This window comes from Phyllostomus hastatus, unplaced genomic scaffold, assembly GCF_019186645.2.
Source record: "Phyllostomus hastatus isolate PE091 unplaced genomic scaffold, TTU_PhHast_1.1 phas_scaffold_93, whole genome shotgun sequence".
In the NCBI taxonomy this organism is placed as follows: domain Eukaryota; kingdom Metazoa; phylum Chordata; class Mammalia; order Chiroptera; family Phyllostomidae; genus Phyllostomus; species Phyllostomus hastatus.
Window position 1 is genome coordinate 9,699,405 of NW_025334042.1, and position 21,703 is coordinate 9,721,107.

General features: G+C 39.9%; 1 protein-coding gene across 1 annotated transcript in view; it reads left to right on the forward strand.

The window, feature by feature from the left end:
• The first annotated feature begins 12,059 nt into the window (after nt 1-12,059).
• Nucleotides 12,060-21,703, forward strand: part of WIF1 (WNT inhibitory factor 1) — a 73,404-nt gene continuing 63,760 nt past the window's right edge. The window contains exons 1-2 of the mRNA XM_045829574.1: nt 12,060-12,575; nt 13,048-13,187. Coding sequence (XP_045685530.1) covers nt 12,428-12,575; nt 13,048-13,187 — 288 coding nt within the window. The 5' untranslated portion in view covers nt 12,060-12,427. The remainder of the gene's footprint in view (nt 12,576-13,047; nt 13,188-21,703) is intronic.

Below are 21,703 nucleotides of genomic sequence, written 5' to 3' on the forward strand. Positions count from 1 at the left end.
TTCCTTGCTGATTTTCTGTTTAGAAGATCTATCCATTGATGTCAATAGGGGCTTAAAATCCCCTACTATGACTGTATTACTGTTGATCTCTCCCTTTATGTCTATAACGATTTGCTTTATATATTTATGTGCTCCTGTGTTGGGTACAAAAATGTTTACATGGGTTATATCCTCTTTTTGGATTGATCCCTTTATCACTGTATAGTGTCCTTCTTTGTCTCTTATTATAGCTTTTGTTTTAAAGTTTATTTTTATCTGATAAAAGCATTGCTACCCTGGCTTTTAAAGAAAATTTTCCATTTACATGAAATAATCTTTTTCTGTCCCTTTATTTTTAGTCTTTATGTGTCTTTTGTTCTGAGGTGAGTCTCTTATACACAGCATATGAGGTCAGTCCAGAAGTTATCCAGTAATACCAAAAATAGAGACATTTATTGGAGAAGATACAAGATACGAGAAACACTGTACATAGGAGGGGGATGCCTCATTCCCTTTCAAACTAGGCACCTTGGGACCTCACACAGTTCTCCCAATCGCCATCAGCTGCCCCATCATATTTTCCTGAATCTCATTGGTGGTCTGAAATCTCTTTCCTTTCAAAGCTGATTTTAGCTTTAGCTTTGGGATAAGCCAGAAGTTGCAAGGTGCCAAATATGGGCTGTAGAGGGGCTGAGTCACTGGGTGATTTGATGTTTTGCCAAAAAACTCTGCATGAGATGAGATGCATTGTCATGGACCCTCGCTCATGGGGTCCATGGTGTTATAGCTGAAACAAAAAAAAAATTCACACAGACTACCGAATCCTGTGGGAAAAAAAGGCGAGTGGCTTCTCTCTCAAGGGGAGCAAAAGCCTTGGCCCTTGCTTCGATGAGCTTTGATTGTCTTACTGGGCACTTTACATGAAGGTCCTCATTAACTATGCACAGGCTTGCTTTAGGTGGTTACCTTATACAGAAAACAAGGGAGAGAATGCTCGTAATCACATCACAGAAGAGGGATATTTGCAAATGAAAAGGCTAAAGTGTTTGAACCAGTTACTCTGGTCCTTGGAAGGTTTAGCATGGTCCTTAGGAAGTTATTTTGTAGTAAATGTTTGTGTGGGGGGGTGCTGAACCCACACCACACAGAATGGTCTCCTATAATGCATGAGTGGGTGCATTGTCATGATGAAGCAGCCAGTCACCAGTTGCCTATAGCTTCGGCCTTCTGAATCATTGAAGTAGTTTCCATGGAGGGATGTTCAAACTTAATACAAAATTCAATGCAGATTCGTCGCTCTGCTTACTCAGTCATTCTGAATGTGACAGCCATACAGTACACATTCTCACTCAAGGATGTCTAATGCTTCCACTGACTAGTACAGGGAAGCCATCATTGTTCATGCATGTGCATTCCAGTCCACTCTCCTTGGCTGCCAGGTTACATCGATGTTGTACAAACTGTTCTTGTATTAACAATGGCTAGACTTTTTCTGGACAGACCTTGTATATATGGGCCTTGTCTTCTTACCATTCAGCTAGCTACCCTGTATCTTTTGATTGGAGCATTTACATTTAAAATGACTATTGGTAAGTATACTATTTATTGCCATTTTCTTCTTTATAACTCTGTTTTTCTTTTTTTCTTCTTCTTAAAGGAAAGAAACCCTTTACCGTTTCTTATAATACTGGTTTGTTGGTAATGAACTCCTTTAGCTTTTTATTGTCTGGAAGTTCTTTATTTCTCCTTCAATTTTAAATGCTAGCCTTTCTTGGTAGGGTAGTCTGGGTTGTAGGTCCTTGCTTTCCATTATTTTGAATATGTCACGTCAATCTCTTCTGGCCTGAAATGTTTCTGTTGAGAAATCACCTAATGGTCTTATGGGAGCTCCTTTGTAGGTAACTATCTTTCTCTTGCTACTTTTGCAACCTTCTCTTTGTCTTAGAGTGGGCCTCTTTGGGTTCATCTTGTTTGGGACTCTCTATACTTCTTGAATTTGTGTATCTTTTTTCTTTATCATGTTAGGAAAGTTTTAGTCACTATTTCTTTAAATAGGTTCTCAATCCCTTGCTCTCTCTTTTCCTTCTGGTACCTCTATGATGCAGATGTTGTTATACTTCATGTTGTTCCATAGGTCCCTTAGACTATCCTCATTTTTAAAATTGTCTTTCCCTGCTCTGATTGTGTATTTTTTGTTACTTTGTCTTTCAAATCACTGACTCAATCCTCTCTTCATCTAAACTACTGTTTATTCATTCTACTGTATTCTTCATTTCAGATATTGTATTCTTCCTTTATGACTGGTTCTTTTTCATGGTGTCTATGTCCTTTTTTAATACTTACTTTCTCTTTGTTTAAGTTCTCAGATTTCATCTATCCCCACCCTAAGTTCCTTGAACATCCTTATAACCATTATTTTGAACTCTATATCCGGTAGAATCTGGTAGATTGCTTGTCTCAATTTCATATAGCCTGAAATTTCATCAATTTCATCTAGTACATCTGTTGTTTGACCCATTTATGTGTGGGGTTTACCTTCAGGCTGGCTGTGAGAGTTAGCCCTGACTACCATGTACGAGATGCTATATGTGTCCTAACCACATGTAGCAGAATTCACCTCAGCATGGTCTGGAGCCTGCTGAGATCTCCCTTTGGATGTACCACTTGTGAAACTAATTGGATCCTGCTCAAATGTTGTTTGAAGCTTGCCATTGAGTGTGTTGATTCTGGAGCCTGTTGGGAGGGACTTGTGAGCAGATCACTGTCAAACGCTGCTTGTGACCGGCCCTGAGCAACTTGTTTGGAGTTACAAAGTGATCTACAGTTTGTGGCTGCCTCTGCTGGGTGTGGCTGTACATGAGAAAACCAAGCTGCACACCAAGACAAGCTTCCACCAGCACCAAGCCCAGGGGTAGGTCAGCAAAAGGCCCAAGGCACCCCAAGATTTGCCTCTGCATTCCTCCACCTGCCTGTCCTTGCCAGCTGCCCATTAGGCTCTGTCAATGAGTTAGGTAAGTTCTCAGTGAGTCTCCAGAGTGATACAGGTTCAAGCTCATGTTAGTACTGGACCTGAGGCCACTCAGTAGACCTCACAGGGTACATCAAAGTTAGTTGCCATCTGCTGGGTGCCTGCAGACTTTTGTAGTAGGGCAGGATTTCAGGGAGTCATCAGGGTTAAGTCAGAAAGGTTTATAAGGCCCCAAAAGACCAAGATTTGCCCGTGTAAAGGGAGGGCTCTGCACCAGTTGGGTGTGGGGAAAATGGCTTCAGTCCAAAAGCCACACAATTCAGTCTGTCCTGGATTCTGCCTGGGTGTCCTAGAGAGCCCAAGCTTGGCAGGGCCACAGGGAATCTGTAGGGCAGTGCTAATGAAACTCCCCAACCATCAGCCTCAGGGGTAGGTGGAGGGAGTGGCCACTGCCCCAGAAGCACACAACTCAGTCTGTCCCAGATTCTGCCCAGACCTCTTGGCAAGACAGGGCTCAGCATGGTGGGCCAACAGGAATCAGGAGTGTGGGACCACTGAGAGTCCAGTGGGTAGAGCTAGTGGATTTCCTGTGAGGGGGAGGTGCATTTCAGGCTCACAAGAGGGTGAGAGGAATGGCCACACCAGAGCCACAGAACTCAGTCACTGGCTCCCCTCCCCCTTCCCTGAGTCTGTCTGCACCTCTACACCCTGGGCCCAGGCAGCTGACTCCTCCACAGGACATGAGCTCCAAGAGTAGGGCGACAAGGAGTCTGGAGGGTAGGGGCTCTTGCATTCCCCCAGGCTGGCCCTGTATGGACGGGACAGCTTCACCCAAGGAAGATGGCATCTGCATTGTGGGAGAGGGACTCAGCACAGGGACTCTGGTGGCTGTCCCCTTCAGCTCTCCCCCTGGAGCTAAAAACCCCAGTCTCTTCTCACACAACTCCACTGTGCTCTGCTGGAGCCCCAGGTGAGTGGCTGGGAATGGGATTTTATGTGCTGACCCTTTAAGATGGCACTTGGGTATCTACTAGACTCCTGTCTGTCCCTGGCAGACAGAGTCTCCACTGATTTTCATAGGCAGATGTTATATTGTTGCTTCTTCCCAGCTCTGGTGCTCTGAGCTGAGGAGTCTGGCATTGGGTTGAGACCCACTCTCCTCAGGAGAAAACTTTGCATCTGAGATACCCCTCTGGATTCTCAGCCATTGCACATGGGAGCAGGGCCAGCCCTTTTAGTGTTTCCACCCTTTCTACCAGTCCTGATGTCTTCTATAAGCCCTTGCTTTTAAGACTTCTGTTCAGCTAGGGTTCAGTTGGTAGTGCAAGTTGATTGTTCTTTTAACTAATAGGCAGACATTTTAAACTAATTTAAAAATTAGTTATTGTTTATAGAAATTAGGTTGTCTAAATTAGATAAATGATTTTTTGCCTAGATCTATTAACTACATATGTGGGGGGGGGGCATACTATGTTTCCATGTACTAAGATTATTATATTTTAATTAAAACTCCTTCCTCCTCTATTTACCTGGTCCCATCAATAACCACTCCTGCCCAGGGCATGGGAAAGACAGTGGTTCTAATAAATCTTGAGCTTTTGAATAGTGACTCCCTAGACATTCCTAGCAACAGCCTCCTCCAGCGTTCTGGCAGCTACTCTGCCCATAGTTTAAATCTATCCTTAACTTTCCAGGTGGGGAAAGCAAGCAACATTAGGGTTGCTAGGGGTCTCTATTCTGTGGTCAGCAAGTCATTTCGAGCAGAATCAGAGGCATAGTGCAGATTTTTTGTTATAACACACAGGTGTCTAAAAATCCCACCACCTATTGCTAGCAGGGACAGGCATACAGGAGAAGATAGACAGGAGATCCGACCACAGCCGCTTCTGCTGTGCAGACGCGTCTCACCCGACCCATCTGTGTCAAAGGTCAGCTGTTGATGGGCTCCCAACAGTCCTGGGCAGAGGCAAGTATAACTGCCACCAACTCTGCTGCCATCTTGGGTCCCCGCAATATTTTATTTATCCTTTAATGTTGTTTCTTGTATCATGGAACATATAAAATATTGACATTATAGATACACATACTGCATTTTTCAGACCATAAGACACACTTAGGTTTTAGAGAAAAACAGGAAAAAAATTTTTGAAGCAAAACATGTGGTAAAATATTTAATAACATAAATAATATAAATAATATAATCCAATGTAAATGTAAACAGAACTCAACAGCAGCATTAACAACCATTATTCCTCCCAAATTTGAGGGAAAAAAGTGTGTCTGATAGTCCAAAAAATAAGGTATATAGATATGTAGCTATATGTATATGGAGACTATATAAAGATATAGATAGATAAAGTGAGCACATATCTTTGTTGTTTTTCTTAGAAAAATTGCCAGATACCAAACTAATTTTTTTCTTGACTGTGAACTATCATGCTTTTAAGATTTTGTTTTCCCAACTAATATACAAACTAAAAGTCTTCAACCCACCCATCAGTTCTTTGTCATCCCTCAGCCTCACCAGAGACAGAAAGACTTGGGGAAGGAAGGAGTGAGGGTTACCAACCCTCTCAAATGATGGCTGAGGATGGTACACCTACTCCTGCTCGAGCAAAATGGCCTTATCAAAACTGTATGTCAAAAATGCCATGCTGGTTTTTTTGAGGCTCATTCTGAATTAAGCTCCTTCACATAGTAGTTCTGTTACTCATAGAATTTTCCAAGGCTTCTGGTGTCTGTGTTGTAGGACATCTGTGCCTGTGATAACTTTCTGAATGTAGGAATGGGTGAAGGACTAGAACCCAGATTGGCAAGTAAGTCAGAGGAGAAGAATCAGTAGGGAATAAAGCTCTGGAGACTTCACAGATCAGTGATTAAAACCAGAAACCCCTCCCACTCCTCTGTTTTCAGGATGGCCTCAGATCCACAGGTGAGTGAGAGCTTCATGCCCAGGCCTCTGCTTTTCAGACCACTGCTTCTAATCATAAAATACCAGCCTCTGGTGGGGTTTTGGAGTTTGCAAAGTGCTTTCAGATGAATTATGTGGTTGTTATTGAAGCAACACATTTGTGTTGTGAGTTCCTTTTCCTTGCAAATTGGTAAAACTTCTTTATATATTCTGGATAAAAATCTGCTATATCCAAGCATCTTTTGCCACTCTACAGCTTCTCTTTTCTATCTCAATGCCATCTTTTGATAAAAAGTTCTTATTTTTAATATAATCCAGTTTACCAAATTTTTATGGTTAGTGCTTTTTGTGTCCTGATGAAACATGAATATTTTTTATTTCTTTAAAACGCTTTTGAACAAATTTAGTAAAATACAGTTGACACATGATAAACTGCATATATTTAAAGTGTATGATTTATTAAACTTTTGGGAATGACAGACTATATACATTATCTTGACTGTGATGATAGTTTCATGGTTAAATACATATGTCAGAATATCAACTTAATATTACAATAATATTTTATCCTATGAAGGTATTCTAATTTGCTTTCTCTTCCTCTAATATCAAGCAATAAAACTGTTCCTTTTTTCCGATCATAAAAAAAAATTCCTCTGTTTAGTGTCACAGGGATACAATAACATGGATGAATAGAAAATAATGGAGATGGTTTGTGGAAGACAAGACTGTGCTAGGTTGCTTGGCAATGCCATCGTGTGAGGAAAGAAGAGCAAGAGCGTTGCACAGGATGATGAGGAACACGCAAGCTGTGCTGTGCTTGCAATGAGCTGTCATGTGTTGTGATGTACAGTTCTTAAGTGATAAAGTATGCAAGCAGCATAGCAAAGGGTGCTGGCTTAGGTGGTGACAGCTGCCTACTTGGGGAGAAACGGGCTGAAACCAGAAAGAAAGGACCTTTCACTTCTTAAAAATGGCCTTTAATTGCATTTTTTAAAAATCAGAAAATACCTGTGCATAAAGTGCAATTTGTTCCATAGTTCCAGGTCCCACTCCCCACAGATAACTCCTGGTACTATTTTGGCATGTAACCTTTCAGACATTTTCTATGCATAATTTTATAGACATATAAGCAATACACATACACACATCGTCTGTTTTTTAAAAACAGGACTGTACTAAAAATAATGCTTGGCTACTTCCTCTTTTCATTTACTATCTTGTGGCCCCCTTTCCATGCCAGTATACCACAGGGGCCAGTATACCACAGTATATTTACTATATTCTTTTCTCCCTCTTTCCCAAAACACAGTTCAGGGTGCCGCAGATATGACCCAGTCTCAAGCTCAACACCCAGTCTCAGTCTCAGCCACCAAGACAGCTGGCTGAGATCACGATGCAGAAGGGCTGGCGAAAATGACATGATCCCCCTGTACAGCAGGCTTTGCCCTCCTTGCCTCACAACCGCACTTGCAGCCCCTCGGTACCTTCCCTGCCTGTCCTCCAGGCCACACCTCAGAAGCATACAGAAGCCCAGCAAGTCAAGTAGATGAGTGAGGCATGCTGGGGGGGGGGCGCGGAGTACTGTAACCGTAAGAAGTGTAACGGACACGTGGACAAAGCCAAAAAGGGGTAGGACCCAGGGTGGGAGGTGGGGATGGGTGGGGCAGGGAGGAGTAGCGGGAGACAAATGGAGACAACTATAATTGAATAACAATAAAAAAAAGAAAAAGAAAAAGAAGAAGTAGAGAGCACTAGCCCTGTTTGAATGGCAGTCCCTATTCACACACATCCCCTTGTGAGGAGGGAATATGGCCAGAGCTCTAAATTTTCCTTGAACAGGCTATGAGAAGCCAGAAAAGGCCTTGAGAAGCTAGAAATGCAATTTTTTTTTTATGAGAGATCTTCTGATACTCAAACGCCAGCAGCTAAGTGTTTGAATGAATCTAGGTCTTTATCCTTTATTTTTTAAGTAAACTTTGTTTTTTAGAGTGCCTTTAGATTTACAGAAAAATGGCAATGACAGTGTAGCATTCCCTTCTATCCCATACTCAGTTTTTCCTGTTATTAACATTTTACACTGGTATGGTACACCTCCCACAATTAATGAACCCTTATTAATACATTGTCATTAATAGTTTATTCAGGTGTCTTTAGTTTTTATCTGCTGTCCTTTTTCCATTCCAGGATCCCGTCCAGGACAACATATTACATTTAGTTGTCATGCATGTCAGACTCCTCTCGGCTGTGGCAGTTTCTCAGACTTCCCTGTTTTTGATGACCTTGACAGTTTTGAGGGTTTCTGGTCAGGTATTTGTAGAATGTCCCTCAATTTGGCTTTTCCAATATTTTTCTCATGATTAGAGTTTATGAGTTTTCGAGAGAAGTGCCATTCTCATCACACTGTATCAAGGGCACATACTATCAACATAACTTATCACAGTTGAGGTTGACCTTGATCACCTAGATGAGGTCATGTTTGTCAAGTCTTTCCACTGTAAAGCTATTCTTTTCTCCCCCTTTCCACACTGAAGTCTATGAAGAGAAGTCACCATACACAGCCCACACTTAAGAACTGGGGGTTTATGCTCCACCTCCTTGCAGGCTATGTGTCTCTATAAATTATTTGCGATTCTTCTCCACACAGTCTTCCATAACCAGCTCCTCCCTACCGTTTTGGCTTCATCCAGCCACTCCCTCCCCCCCCCCCCAAGACTCATCAAACTGTGGATGGTTACTTGCAGATCCTTGGTGGTTCCATTCTTTCTCTAGTCTTTGTTCTTGAAATTGCCACTGTCTGTGACCAGGTGTCTCTCCCTTGTCTCCCTCCCATGCATGCTGAATTGCCCTTCAACCTTCAAGACTGCTCAAGTACCCTGCACTGCAGGAAGTCCTCCCAGAATGCAGTCTGCATTAAGAGACTTTCCAGTCTCAAAATACCCGGTGTATGTCTCCATCATAGCATTCATTCCTTTTTGAAAATTTATTGATTTTTTAACAGAGAGAGGAAGGGAGAAGGAGAAACATGGATTTGTTGTTCCACTTATTTATGCATTCATTGGTTGATTCTATTATGTACCCTGACCTGGTATTGAACCTGCAGACTTGGGATATCAGGATGATGCTCTAACCAACTGAGCTACCAGGCCAGAACATTCATTCTTATTGTTTATTTTTAACACCCTTGTCTTTTAGACTGAGAATCCAAGAGCAGGGGCTGTCTTCTTTTTTTTTTTAATTCTTTTTTTTTCCAGTGGGGTTGACTTTTTACTCACCTTCCCCCTGTGCCTGAACAGTTCATACATCAGACACTTAGTCAATGGTTTGTTTGTTTTTTTTTTTTGAAGGAAAGAACTAAAAAAACTTTCGGAATCCCAACTATGAGATTTGTTCTTTGAATTTCCAGTCCTTCTGTCTTGTCAACAATCACCATGTTCTGCCTTGTATTACAGTTACTTTGGTGTTTGTCTCTCTCATTTTAATAAACTCCAATGCTCTTCACGGGCAGGGATCATGTTTTGTTTTCACGTAGTTTCATGATGTTTCTTACTGTCTTTGTGTTTCCTGTACTTTCTAGGAAAGTGTCTTGCACAAAATAGGTGTTTAATAAATCTTTTTGGAATGAGGAAATGGGTTAATGAACAAATAAATGAACCTGTCTACAAATGTAATTGATGAGAATAAATTAGAAAGGAAAGGAATGGACTGGAAAATAAATGGAATTTCCAAACTGCACAAAGTTTGATTTGTAATACATTATTTCATAGGACATTATTTCCAAATTTTATCATGTGCAAATAAATATTGTATTTTTATTTGAGTGGAGGATTTTTTAAAAAAATGACTGCATTCTAAATGAAAAAAGGCCACTTTCACAGCTCCTTAATGACAGAAAAGAGAGTCAAGCCTGACTGAGCTCTTAGATGGACCTTCCCCCAAAAGATATATACCCTGTTACTCTGGAAACTATCTTATTGCTGTATAACATAACAGTTTCTTCCTTCTCTTTAAAACCAAAGGGTTCAAATCCAAATTTTTAAAATAATATTTTTCTCTATAATAAAATATGTTTTCTAATTGTCCACTGTTGGACAGAAGTGAACAGAGACCAACCATTCTGGAAGGAAAAATAATTTTTTACAGAAAGATATGTTACCATTATCATCAACACCAAATTAAACTGCTGTAGAAGAACCTCACTTAGAGGAATTTGAATTAGGAGGAAATTTAGTACCTCTTTTTCTCTACCAAAAAGTACGTATCATGAAAAGTATTCAGTTACTAGCATTTGATTAGAACAACCTGTAGAGGGCGTCCTTGCACCAAGAGCCATAGAGGTTTGAGCAATACTTAGGGGAAAAATTTCAATTAAAACCACACTTTCTGCAGTCGAAGAAAATGTCTGTTGTGTTTTGAAATTATCGTTAACTTGGAGACAATTGGCATTACAATGCTCAAGTGCTCTGAAAATTTCCCAGTGTATATGAATACATTAAATAAACAAATAATCTCTGAAATATAAACTAACAAAATATTTGAAAAGAGGTAAACTATTTTTTAAAGACTTTATTTATTTATTTTTATTGAAAGGGGAAGACAGGGAGAAAGAGGGTGAAACACCAGTGTGTGGTTGCCTCTCATGTACCCCCAACTGGGGACCTGGCCTGCAACCCAAGCATGTGCCCTGACTGGGAATCAAACTGGTGACCCTTTGGCTTGCAGGCCAGTGCTCAATCCACTGAGCCACACCAGACAGAGCTAACTTTTTATTTTAAAGGGAGACTGGTTGTGATGCTTTGAATTCAAACCTACTTAATTATGAGTTACTTATAGCAGCAAAGAGCGTGTGCTTTGAAATCAGAGTGACTGGGATTTGAACCCTAACCCTACCACTTATTAGCTAGGTAACCACAATCAACTTACAGGACTCTTTTTTGAGCCTTGTTTCCCCATCGATAAAATGGAAATAATTATTGCACCTACTTGAAAGTGTAAGAATTAAGTAAGCATTTGAAATAAAAATATTTTTAAAATTAAGACACTGCAAATTCAAATTGTCAGAGACAGCTATTTCTCTTCAAAGATCAACAATTGTACAGCTGAAATCATTTTGTAACTGGAACCACATCTTCTGTTCATTTTAGTAACTTCTAATGACCTAACATTTATTTAGTTCAGTGTAGGCACATGTTCAACTTCCCTTCTGTTGTTTTTCCCTCTGAAATGTCCACTACAGCACCAAGCACTGAGTGAAACACCACCCCAGCCCAGACACTTAGTCCTTGAGGAGGCATTTGTCTCACTCGGCATTTGGGTGCTAAACAACAAAGAGAAGTAAACACTTTTCTGAATCTGAAATCTTTCGTAATAAATAGCCCAAGCCTTTTGCTCCTGTTTTCTTTGCTCCTCCAAGGGATTAGGTAGGGGGAAAATTAAGTCCTTTTGGCTGGGGTCGGGTGGGTATGTTAGGCTGGAACTCACGGCCAACCAACTACTGTTCCCACAGGCAAGGCCAGAGCCTTGGTCTTGTCCTCAGGAGCCTGTGATTTCAGTACCAGAGCGTTCCTCCAAGTTTACTGAAACACCAGCAAATATGAAGATATTCACAATTTTAGGGAGCCCTACCCTACAGGGTCAGGGACCTCAGGGTCATCCAGAGCCCAGGGAACTCTTTCCGGCGCTGCCAGGAGGATTAAAGCACACTTCATAGTGTCTGACAAGTGCGCAAGGGGTATCTGCCGTCAGGGCACCACTGGACGCTGGAGTCTCGGGTTTTAAATGCACGGGAACGCGGAATATGTCAACGCAGCGCGGATTGAAGAGGATAGAGTCTGCAGAGAGAGGAATAATAGGCGGAAAGGGAGAAGTGGAAGAATATACAGCTTCATTTAGCACCGGTGTAGAAATGGGAGTCGTCCTTGTCGTGGGCATCACCATCATCATCATCATCGGCGCTCAGTCAAACCCTGAGATTTCAGCTCACCCTATTTCCCTACACCTTTCCCTTGACTGGCTGGAGGAACAAGCCAGTGTAATCCCAGGAATCCCTATAAATACGCTTTTCCTCAACCGCCTCCACCAAGCACGCCTTTGCGCGCGCTCGCACTGAGCCCACTGCAGTCTAAAGGCAGCTTTCAGGGTCCCACTCCGCCCCGCCCCGCCCCGCCCCGCGAGAGCCGTAGCGCCCACCAGTGGCGGCTGGCTAGGCCTCGTCACTCCTCGCACGCATCCCACTGGCGCCCGCCCTTCCCGCTCTTCCTCTCGCTGTATTTAACCCTCTGACTGTTGGCCTCGCCGTGCGTGCTGGCATCTGCAGCTTTGCCAGTCTTGCGTCTCTGCTGTCCCCTCTCGCTCCCGCGCCCCCTCCTCTTGTCCGGCTGGCGCCCGCTCTTTCCCCTCCCTCTTCCTCTGGCTCTCCCTAGTTCACTCGCAACGGGAGCGGAAGGCTAGCGTCCAGCAGTCTAAGCGAGCACAGCTCCCGCTGAGTGAGACCTTCACCACTGCAGGTTGCTGTAGGTGCTACAAGAGTTTCAGCAGCGAGAGCCACCAGCGAACAGGTCCGGAGTAGCATGGCCCAGAGAAGAGCCTTCCTCAACGCCGCGCTCGGGCTCTGGAGCATCCTCCCGTACCTGCTGGTGCTGCGGGCAGAGGTCGGGCAGCCGCGCGAGGAAAGCCTGTACCTGTGGATTGATGCTCACCAGGCAAGAGTGCTCATAGGTAAGGCGCCAGAGCCCAACACCTTCCTCTGCCCGTGTTTTCACTCTCTTTCAAACTTCCATTAAAAAATGATCGATGCATGCATTTAGTATGTTTTTAAAACTTAATTTCCAAGGGAAATTGCTCCCCTTCCTAATTAGCCATTTTCCATCTGAAAGCATATAAATTTCTCTCTGGAGAAACCTAGGCTGATGTCATGCGCTGATCTTGCTGTTGCTAGTTTCTACAACTCTCCGTTTTTAGGTAGACCCAGCATTTATTAGCATCTGTTAACTCGACGTCCACTCCTTTTCCCTGAAAGCATCTGCTTGTTGGCATCATTCTTATCACATCCAGAGGAAAACAAGGCAGGTGCTTTGTGAAACGAGATGACCCATACTAAATATTTGGTGTTCTTGCATGCAGTTGCTGATTTGGATTCTTTTAAGTCCACCTAGTTTGATAGTTTTGTTTATTTTTTTAAACAAACTAGGATTTGAAGAAGATATCCTGATTGTTTCAGAGGGGAAAATGGCCCCTTTCACACATGATTTCAGAAAAGCACAACAGAGAATGCCAGCTATTCCTGTCAATATCCATTCCATGAATTTTACCTGGCAAGCTGCAGGACAGGTAAGTTCTGAACTCTGACCAGAAGAGGTGGAGAAAATTACCCTCTAATATTTCTACCGCCTGATGACAGGTAGAAATAATACTGTATAGTGTGTAGTCTGGCACATATTTATAATTTGTGAGAGTGATTTTGCATCTTATCTCCAAAGCAAATAAAGAATTAACTCCCATTTATTTAAACATGTCACATAAATTAAGAATTCTCAGAAGAAAAGGGTAAGCACTGTGGCCTAAGCTCACTGTTTTGATAAGACGTGGTGTCTTCAGACTGCTGGACCCCAAGTACCAACATCACTTCTGTCTGTGATTATTGACATTAAAATTTAACATAGTATTTAAAAGGCTCTTTGTCCCCATAGCATATACTAATCAGTTATGACATCTGTACTTTACAACCAATTTTAAAGACTATAAGTATTTTTGACATTGTGCTTTAAAAAAATTGATATGTTGAATGTTATTCACTGGAATTATATGAATGCTATATATTTCTGGTAGAAGTTCAGAGACTCAAAAAGAATATTTGTAAAATATTGCAGGCTATTGACTTTTTAAAGTTACTATTTAAATAGTTTTATATGGAAAAAGAAAACTGCAATTGCAATGTATTTTCACAAAGAAGTATTCCTTTTATTTCCTAGCATATTAGCTGTTTTTATACATTACTTTTTGTACGATTTCAGTATCTCATAAATGACCTCTAATGAAATGGTAAGTAATAAATTCTTTTGCTCATTATTTGTTAAAATGTGTTCTGTGAAAATCATTGAAATTTTAATTAAAATCACTTTTCAGGACTTTTTTCCCTAAAATTACTTAAATGGATATTTTCATGAAGAATGTGATCCAAAAAAAACCCCCCACTTTATAAAAAGTAACTATTTTGAATTGAGAAACCACTTTGGTTCCCTTTAATTACCTGTTAGCTGTCTCTTTTCTCTCAGATCTGTTCTCTCATCTTTCTTTTCTAAAGTAGATCAAATCTAAATCCTCTGACACTCCATTGGTGCTGAAAGAGAGAGAGAGAGAGATTAAGAGAGAGGGAGAGAAATGTTTTGTATCTACTGAAGTTTATAGCAAGAAGGCCATCTATTCTGATACCCCCATTTTGCAGATAAGTTCACTGAGACTTGTACCACTTTAAAGGGAGATTATTGCTTTTCTTCCTACAATTCCCTCTTTATAGATACTTTATGGACAATTAATTTTAGAATATCATGAAACCAGTAATGAGTCAATAAGTGGACTTTTTATTATTCTTTTGTTTCACTTGAATTTTGTTTACTTGTGTTTGACCAGTGTCAAATGGGATCAATATTAATTGTGGGTTTTTTTAGTGTTTCCTTACCTGTATTTTTATGGATTCATAAAATCCATTAGATAACTTGACTTGCACTCCTCCCTAGCTGAAAGGGTTTGGTAACTGTAGGAGAAGCAGAAAACATCAATAGCTCTTATTTATTATCTATTTATTTATTTTTATCTGAGTTTGTCTTCCAAAGAATGGAATTTGAAGCAAAGCCTAAATTTTGTGTTATTTCCCCTGTTGCCTTATAGCACAGTGCATGTCTGCAGACACTGGAATATTGTTGAGTACAAAACAGATTGCTCATCAAACGCCCTCAGGAATACTGCTTCTTGGGCTTTAGAGAAGATGGTAGAACTGGCATGGAGATGAAGCTCCGTTTTGGGTGTTGATTACCCATGTGGATCATCTCATCATGCAGGACAATGTTAGCACCTCACTTAAATTATCCCCCTCTCTGTGCTCAGTCAGCTCTGGTTGGGTGACCACAGGTGGCTGTTTTTCTTAGGGAGGAGGGTAGTGAGGGGGTGGGACCTTTACAATGCCAAACGGCGTGTTTTTAAATTTGACCCCTTTTATTCAAAGTTATGTGATTCTAGCACCATAGTTTTTAGAATGTATGGAAATTTTGTTGATGGGAAAAACAATGACTTCAATAGCAATTAAACTCTTTCAAAGGCATCTCTGGCTATAGCCAAACCACATCAACACATCTACAAGGAAAATGAAAAGTTCATTCCCTGATCTAGTTATTTCATCCAAGTAATATCAAACATGTTGGGATTTCAGCACAAAGACAACCCAGAGCTGATTAATGAAAATTTAAACTTCATATTTAAGTGTTTGGGAAACATGTGAAGAAAGTTAAAATAACTTTGGGATTGAACACCTCATAGAGGCAGTAGGTGTTATATACTTCCAATAAATGATTAGTCCAATAACCCAAGGTGTTCTTGTGGCCATTTAAAATAACTTTCATGTTCTACTTCAAACAAATGCAAATAAAAATTACAGTGATATTCATTTTTCCACATCATTTGGTCAAGTTTTTTTTAAAGTGGTTTGTAGGATGTGGAGAATTGTACATACTCATATGTGGCTGATGCATGTCAGCTTTTTTGCAGGGCAATTCTAATCTGATCGCAAAAGGTTTGATATAGATACTGTGACTGGGAAATTTTACTTGCAGTGGTTCATCCTAAGGAAATAATCACTGATATGAGTAAAAATTGAAATATGTAGGCAGATATAGGAAAAAACATTTGATAAATGTCTGATCCTCCAAGGCAGCAACTGTCAACCAATGTACCACAAAAATTTTTAAAATATGCAATACCTGACAGATTAGTCAGGGTCACAGCCCTTTTCCCACAGATTGTCAAATAATATAAATAAATGACAATGGCCAACACAACAATAGCTGTTTGGTGTGAATGAATAAAAATTACACCTATTTTTGTTGGTCATATTGGTAAAAAAATATATATATTTTGGTGTGCCACAGAATTTTAGTAATTAGTTAATGTGTGCCATGAGATGAAAAAGTTGAAAATTGCTGCTACAAGGTGTAAATATTAGTTACATCTGCATATATTACATTTTGTTTTTTTCACGAATATGTATTTATAATTTAAAAATTATTTTACATTACATTGTGTGTGAAAGAGTGTATTTTAGAGTTTAAAGTTGTATAGTGTTCTGTATTATAGTTTATGTATATTTATCATCTAGTAGCATTTTTTTACTACACATCACTCAACAAATGGTGAAACAAATGGTTTTCATGACTGATTATATCTACGGATCCTCCCAAATTCACTATAACTATGAATCCCCCCACATTGGATCACCACCAGTATCTTGAGATCCCTGAAAATCTGCTTTGGAAGGTTTTCCTGCCCGAAATGAAATTTACCTGGCCTCTTTCTCTTCCTGAAGTCCTCATTTTCCATGGAAAACCCTGTTTCCACTTTTATCACCCATTTAAAATACTCATTATCTGTCATGCCCCATCTCAAGACTATTAGATGAGAGAATAATTTCTACTAAAGAGGCTTAGGCCTAAAGGATTTTAGTAATTAAAGAAATGTACTCTTTGTTACTACATGTAACTGTTAATAATTGATATTTTTTAATGAGACATCCCTTATTCTAACTTTTTTCTGAATTTGAGACAGGTAGGGGCCATGAGCAACCATTTTAGTTTTCTAAACTATGCACTAATTAAACATTTTACTTGAAAAGTAAGCCTTTCTAAACTTAATGGCTTTCAAATAAAATTTTAATGAGAAGTTTCGTTAGACAAATCTGAATTCTAATATTAGGACACTGCTGCTGATTTCTACTTGAATGAATTTAGTATAAGGCCAAAAAAATTTATTTATATAGATCACACAATAAATGTTTGATAAAATCTTACATGATCTTTATAAAGATCATATAGACTTGATCTTAATAACTATAATACATTCTATCACCTGCATTACAGAGCCAAGGTACTGCGAGACTAGAACCTAGTTAATAGGGCATCCCTTTTTTTTTAAGATTTTATTTATTTAGTTTTAGAGAGAAGGGAAGGGAGGGAGAAAGAGAGGGAGAAAAATATAATTGTGTGGTTGCCTCTTGTGTGCCCCACCCTGGGGACCTGGACCACAACCCAGGCATGTGCCCTGACTGAGAATCAAACCAGTGACCTTGTGGTTCGCAGGCCTGTGCTCAATGCACTGAGCCACACCAGCCAGGGCATCATCCCTTTTTATGTTGGCTTTTTTAGTAGTGATAATAGATTTAAGCTAAGCCATCTATACTAGTTTTCCAACCTCCTTGTGACCAAATGCCTGGATTTCTGTGATGATTGGCAGGGCTGGGGTGAACTGGTGTCTATAGAATAGAAATTCTCTGGGTGAAGATAAGTGGCCAATATTAACTTCAAACTTCCCACCTGGATGCTAGCAAGATCTAACCACTTGTTTCAAGAGGTCCAGATCTTAGAATAAGCTTTTTATCACATATAGGGCTCACAGTTCTTTTAACCACCAGAAATCAATGATATGCCTTCATGTCCCTCAATTTCATGAAGTTTAAAAACAAAAATTAAAAGTCTTATACTGTAGGTATAGGAAAGGAAGATCAGAATTTTGTCTGCTTTCCTGGAGAGGTGGGTGGTTATGTGGATATTGTAGAAGAATTGATTTTATTTTGTTAAACTGCAAAAATGTGCTGCTTGGTTTTATGTGTAACCATTGGAAAACAGGAAATATTAGATATGCTGAAAATACAATGTATCAAGTGAAATATTTTCCAACATGTAAGGTTAATTATAAATGTGTTCATAACCCTTATTAGCTCCCTATCAATTAAAAATGAAATGTTTTGAATTATTGAAAATTGCCAAAACAATAACAATAATAACACAAAATCAAATCTAAAGAAAGCTGAAGAACTTTGCCTGGATAGTAGTGTCTTTATGAATGATTCCTGTTAGTAGCACCCAAATTCAGCTTTAAAATGAGGAAAATTCCCCCTGAAAAAAGAAGTATAAACAGGCTATTTTCCTGACAACTGACTCCCTTTCTTCTTTTTTCTTTTTTGCTAATTAAAAAAAATAGAATTAATCTATTGCTTCTGTAATATCAACTGGACATGTTTCTGTAACATCAACTGGATAATCCAACTCTGTCATTAAAATGCCCCCAAAGGTCCAGAAAGCTTGTTTTTGCAATGTAGTATTTGATACAATGTAACATTGGTCCCATTAAATTGCCTGCAGTTTTGCAGTCTCAAATTTGCCATTAGACTGGTGGTTGAGTTAAGGAGACCTGTATTAAAATACTTTTTTCCTTCCTCTCCTTGACAAAAATCAAAGAAAAACAATAGTGAATTTAAATTCAAGTATCTCCTCTCTCTCTTCAAAGGAACTGCCAAATACCCTTAAACACCTCCTTTCAACTCTGAAGTTAGGGTAACGCTTATTACTGTTATTGTTATTTAAATCCCTTAATATATACTGTCCACATTTTTTCCTAATGGAGTTATGATTATTTTGGTAGTTAGAATCCAAGTGGCTGCATACCTTTGCACTCCCGGGATTTGCCGTCATACCTTTGACGTGGTTTTATATCACCAAAAGGAGGAAATGCCTTATTTTTTAACCTCTTTTCCATGGTTTCAAAGTGGGAATGTGAATATGTTTACATATCATGGGCATGATTTTTTAAAAAGGAGGTATTCATAGCAAAAACGCAGCTTTAAACCTTTAATGTTTAGATTGTGCTGTGCTGTGGCGTTTTGCATTGTGGTGTTGTGGACATGCCACTAGGGATCAAAGAGCAATTCTGCAGAGAGCCCATTTCATTTAGCAAAGCAGGCATGTGCCAGCCATCTGTTGTATCTGCTGATACAAAACAGCAGTAAGTTCCTCAAACTTTTGCCAGGAAAAAAAAAAGCTTTATTGCTTAGAGGAGATGAGTTACAAGGTACCCTGTAAGCAACATCTGGTTCTATAGCGATTTACATGGCATAAATGTAAACTCCACTATGTCTTCCTTACACAGTGGTGTCAAGGCGCGTAAACAAACCCTTCACTGCTATTCTCCGTGTTTATTCCTGACTTTAAAATGCTTGCACAAATAAAACTCTTTTAAATTGCTGTGGTGAAGCGAAATGTATGATATTCAATAAAGCATTTTGTTTGGGATTAAACTCATTTAACTTAAATGTCCCTGATGAATAGGATGGGTGTCGTGAAGGAAAACTTTGGGAATGAAGAGTTTAGTGAAAATGCTTCATCCTGTAGCCAGTCTGATCAGGGCTTCTTTTGCTGTAGTAATTAAACCAACTTGCCCCACTTGCCAACATGGGAATAAATTGGTTACCTTTCCTTAGTGGATGGGGAGTTGTTTTCTCATGCAGCATTTCTGTCTGCTTCAAGCACTCACTGAATCAACAATCACAGACACCTGAGTTAGTCACAGACCATACAAAGAGGAATAAACATGGTCCTTGCCCTCAGGTAGCTCATAGTCTGGGAAACAAAAATTCATCAGACTCACTAAAATGAGGTTAGAAAGTATAGATTTGGCTAAGAACATAAAGAAGACCATTCTTGTCTCTGCCTGGAGGAGGAAGGGAGCCAGGAGCACTCTATTGAGCAGGTGTTGTCTAAATTAATTCCTAAAGATAGCTTAAGCATTCATCAGACAAATGCCTTCCAAGTGGAGAGCTCAGGATGTTTAAGTGCCTGGAGGTCTTAAAGGGGAAGGCATGTTTTAGATAATCATGGGGGTCCTTGTATCTCATTTGAGAGGTAATAGAAATTCAGTAAAGGGGACTTCAAGGTCAAATAACAGACAAAAAGGGGAATAAGATGAAACAATTCAGGGAGGTTTCTCTCTTCTCTGCTCTGAAGAGAATGGATTCAATATTTTGAAAGTTTGTTCCCAGATGTATTAAGTCAGTCTTTGCTGTATGTGTTGGGTGGACAGTAGCTTTTCCACAACCGCTTGTTCACTCTTTTTTCTAAACTTTTGGAAGAGTTTGTGATAATTAGTATCAGCTCCACAGTATTTTTTTTAAGTGATTAGGTCATGGAACTATAAAATATTGCTTTCTTTTAGTGCATAGGATTTTAATAAGTCAATTTAGTTTTGTAATGGAAACTAGAACTTTGAACTTAATGTAAAACAAAGCTTAAATAAGGAATATAATATGTTAATTTGAAAAAGAATTGACTTAGCTTCTATTCTCAACTCCTATACTATTCTTTAAAGTATCATGAGAAGTATAATAAAGGTATAGAAATCATGTTTGGCTGGGTATCCTTTAGTTTAAATAATGAGAGTTGAACACTAGAAATGAATTTATTTAAAATAAGCTTGCTTCTTCAAGTAATCTATTTTACTTTTTAAAATTTATTTAGATTTTTATTTATTCACATTTAGAGCAAGGGGAAGGGAAGGAGAAACAGAGGAAGAGAAACATCCATCAGTTGCCTCTTGCACACCCTCAGCTGGGAACCTGGCCCACAACTCAGGCATATGCCCTGACTGGGAATTAAATCAGTGACTTTTTGACTCACAGACCAGCACTAGACCCACTGAGTCACACCGGCCAGAGCTCCATTTTCTTTTAAAACTTATTAAGTAAAACTTGAAAGTCACAGGACAATTTCTGTTCTTCCCAGTTTTTCTCGGATACACATGTGGATGTCTATTCTGAGCTGTACATTTTGTCTTCTTTTTTAATTTTATGGACAAATATGATTGAGACTCTTGAAATTTTCAGGCATCTTTGGAACCCCATTCACCTGAACAAAATCTTGCAGGGCCTCTAAACATTGTGGGCCTGGGACAAGGGAGAGATTAAGGAGGGAGTTCTTATCTGGCAACAATGGAAAGGAGATAAACCTAGTCCTTGCTTAGCTGCTTTTGGCCAGAACTCAGACCACACTCTGGGGGAAAAACACTAAGAACCAATTCTCTGCCCTTGAGAAAATTAAAAGTTACCTGGAGAGACAGATATATGTATATATTGGCCTGTTAATAATTCCTGCTCAGTGGTATTGTGGAAGCACTGATGCATTCCCAGGTTATAATGAGCACACAGAGACATAACTCTGAGCTGAGTCTGATTTGAGTTAGCCAAGCGAAAATCTGGGAGAGGGAATCCTTTTAAGGGAACGGAAACAGCCTGAAGCAAGGCACAGAGCCCAGAAATACATTATTTGGAGAACTAGTACTTTGGCGTGGCTATAGTGTCTGTGTAAAGTAGGAAGTGAAGAGGTAGGCAGGAGCTGCATCCTAAAGGACTTTGTCCAGCATGAAAGCAGTTGGGACTTACTCTGTAAGCAATGTTAAGTCAATCCACAGAGAAGTACAAAGCAGAGAACAATAGGGTCAGAGTTTCATCTTTAGATCATCTTGTCAGCAGGATGGGAAATAGCTTCAAGAGGAGTTGACTGTATGGGGAGAAATCAGGTATAAGATAGAAGATTAGGGAGAAGGGAAGTGTAAAGTGGATTGGGGAAATATTTAGGAGATAACAATCTGAAAGTCTTGGTGCTAGGAAGGAGTGGCTCAATTCTTCCCACTCTCAGCTTCACTAACTTGGCAGTTTGCCCTGTTGGCCTTTCTATCTCTCTGCCCCCAGCTCATCCCGCCTGCCTCTGGGCCTTTGCATAGGAAGTGTCCTCCACCTAAATGCACTCCTGCCT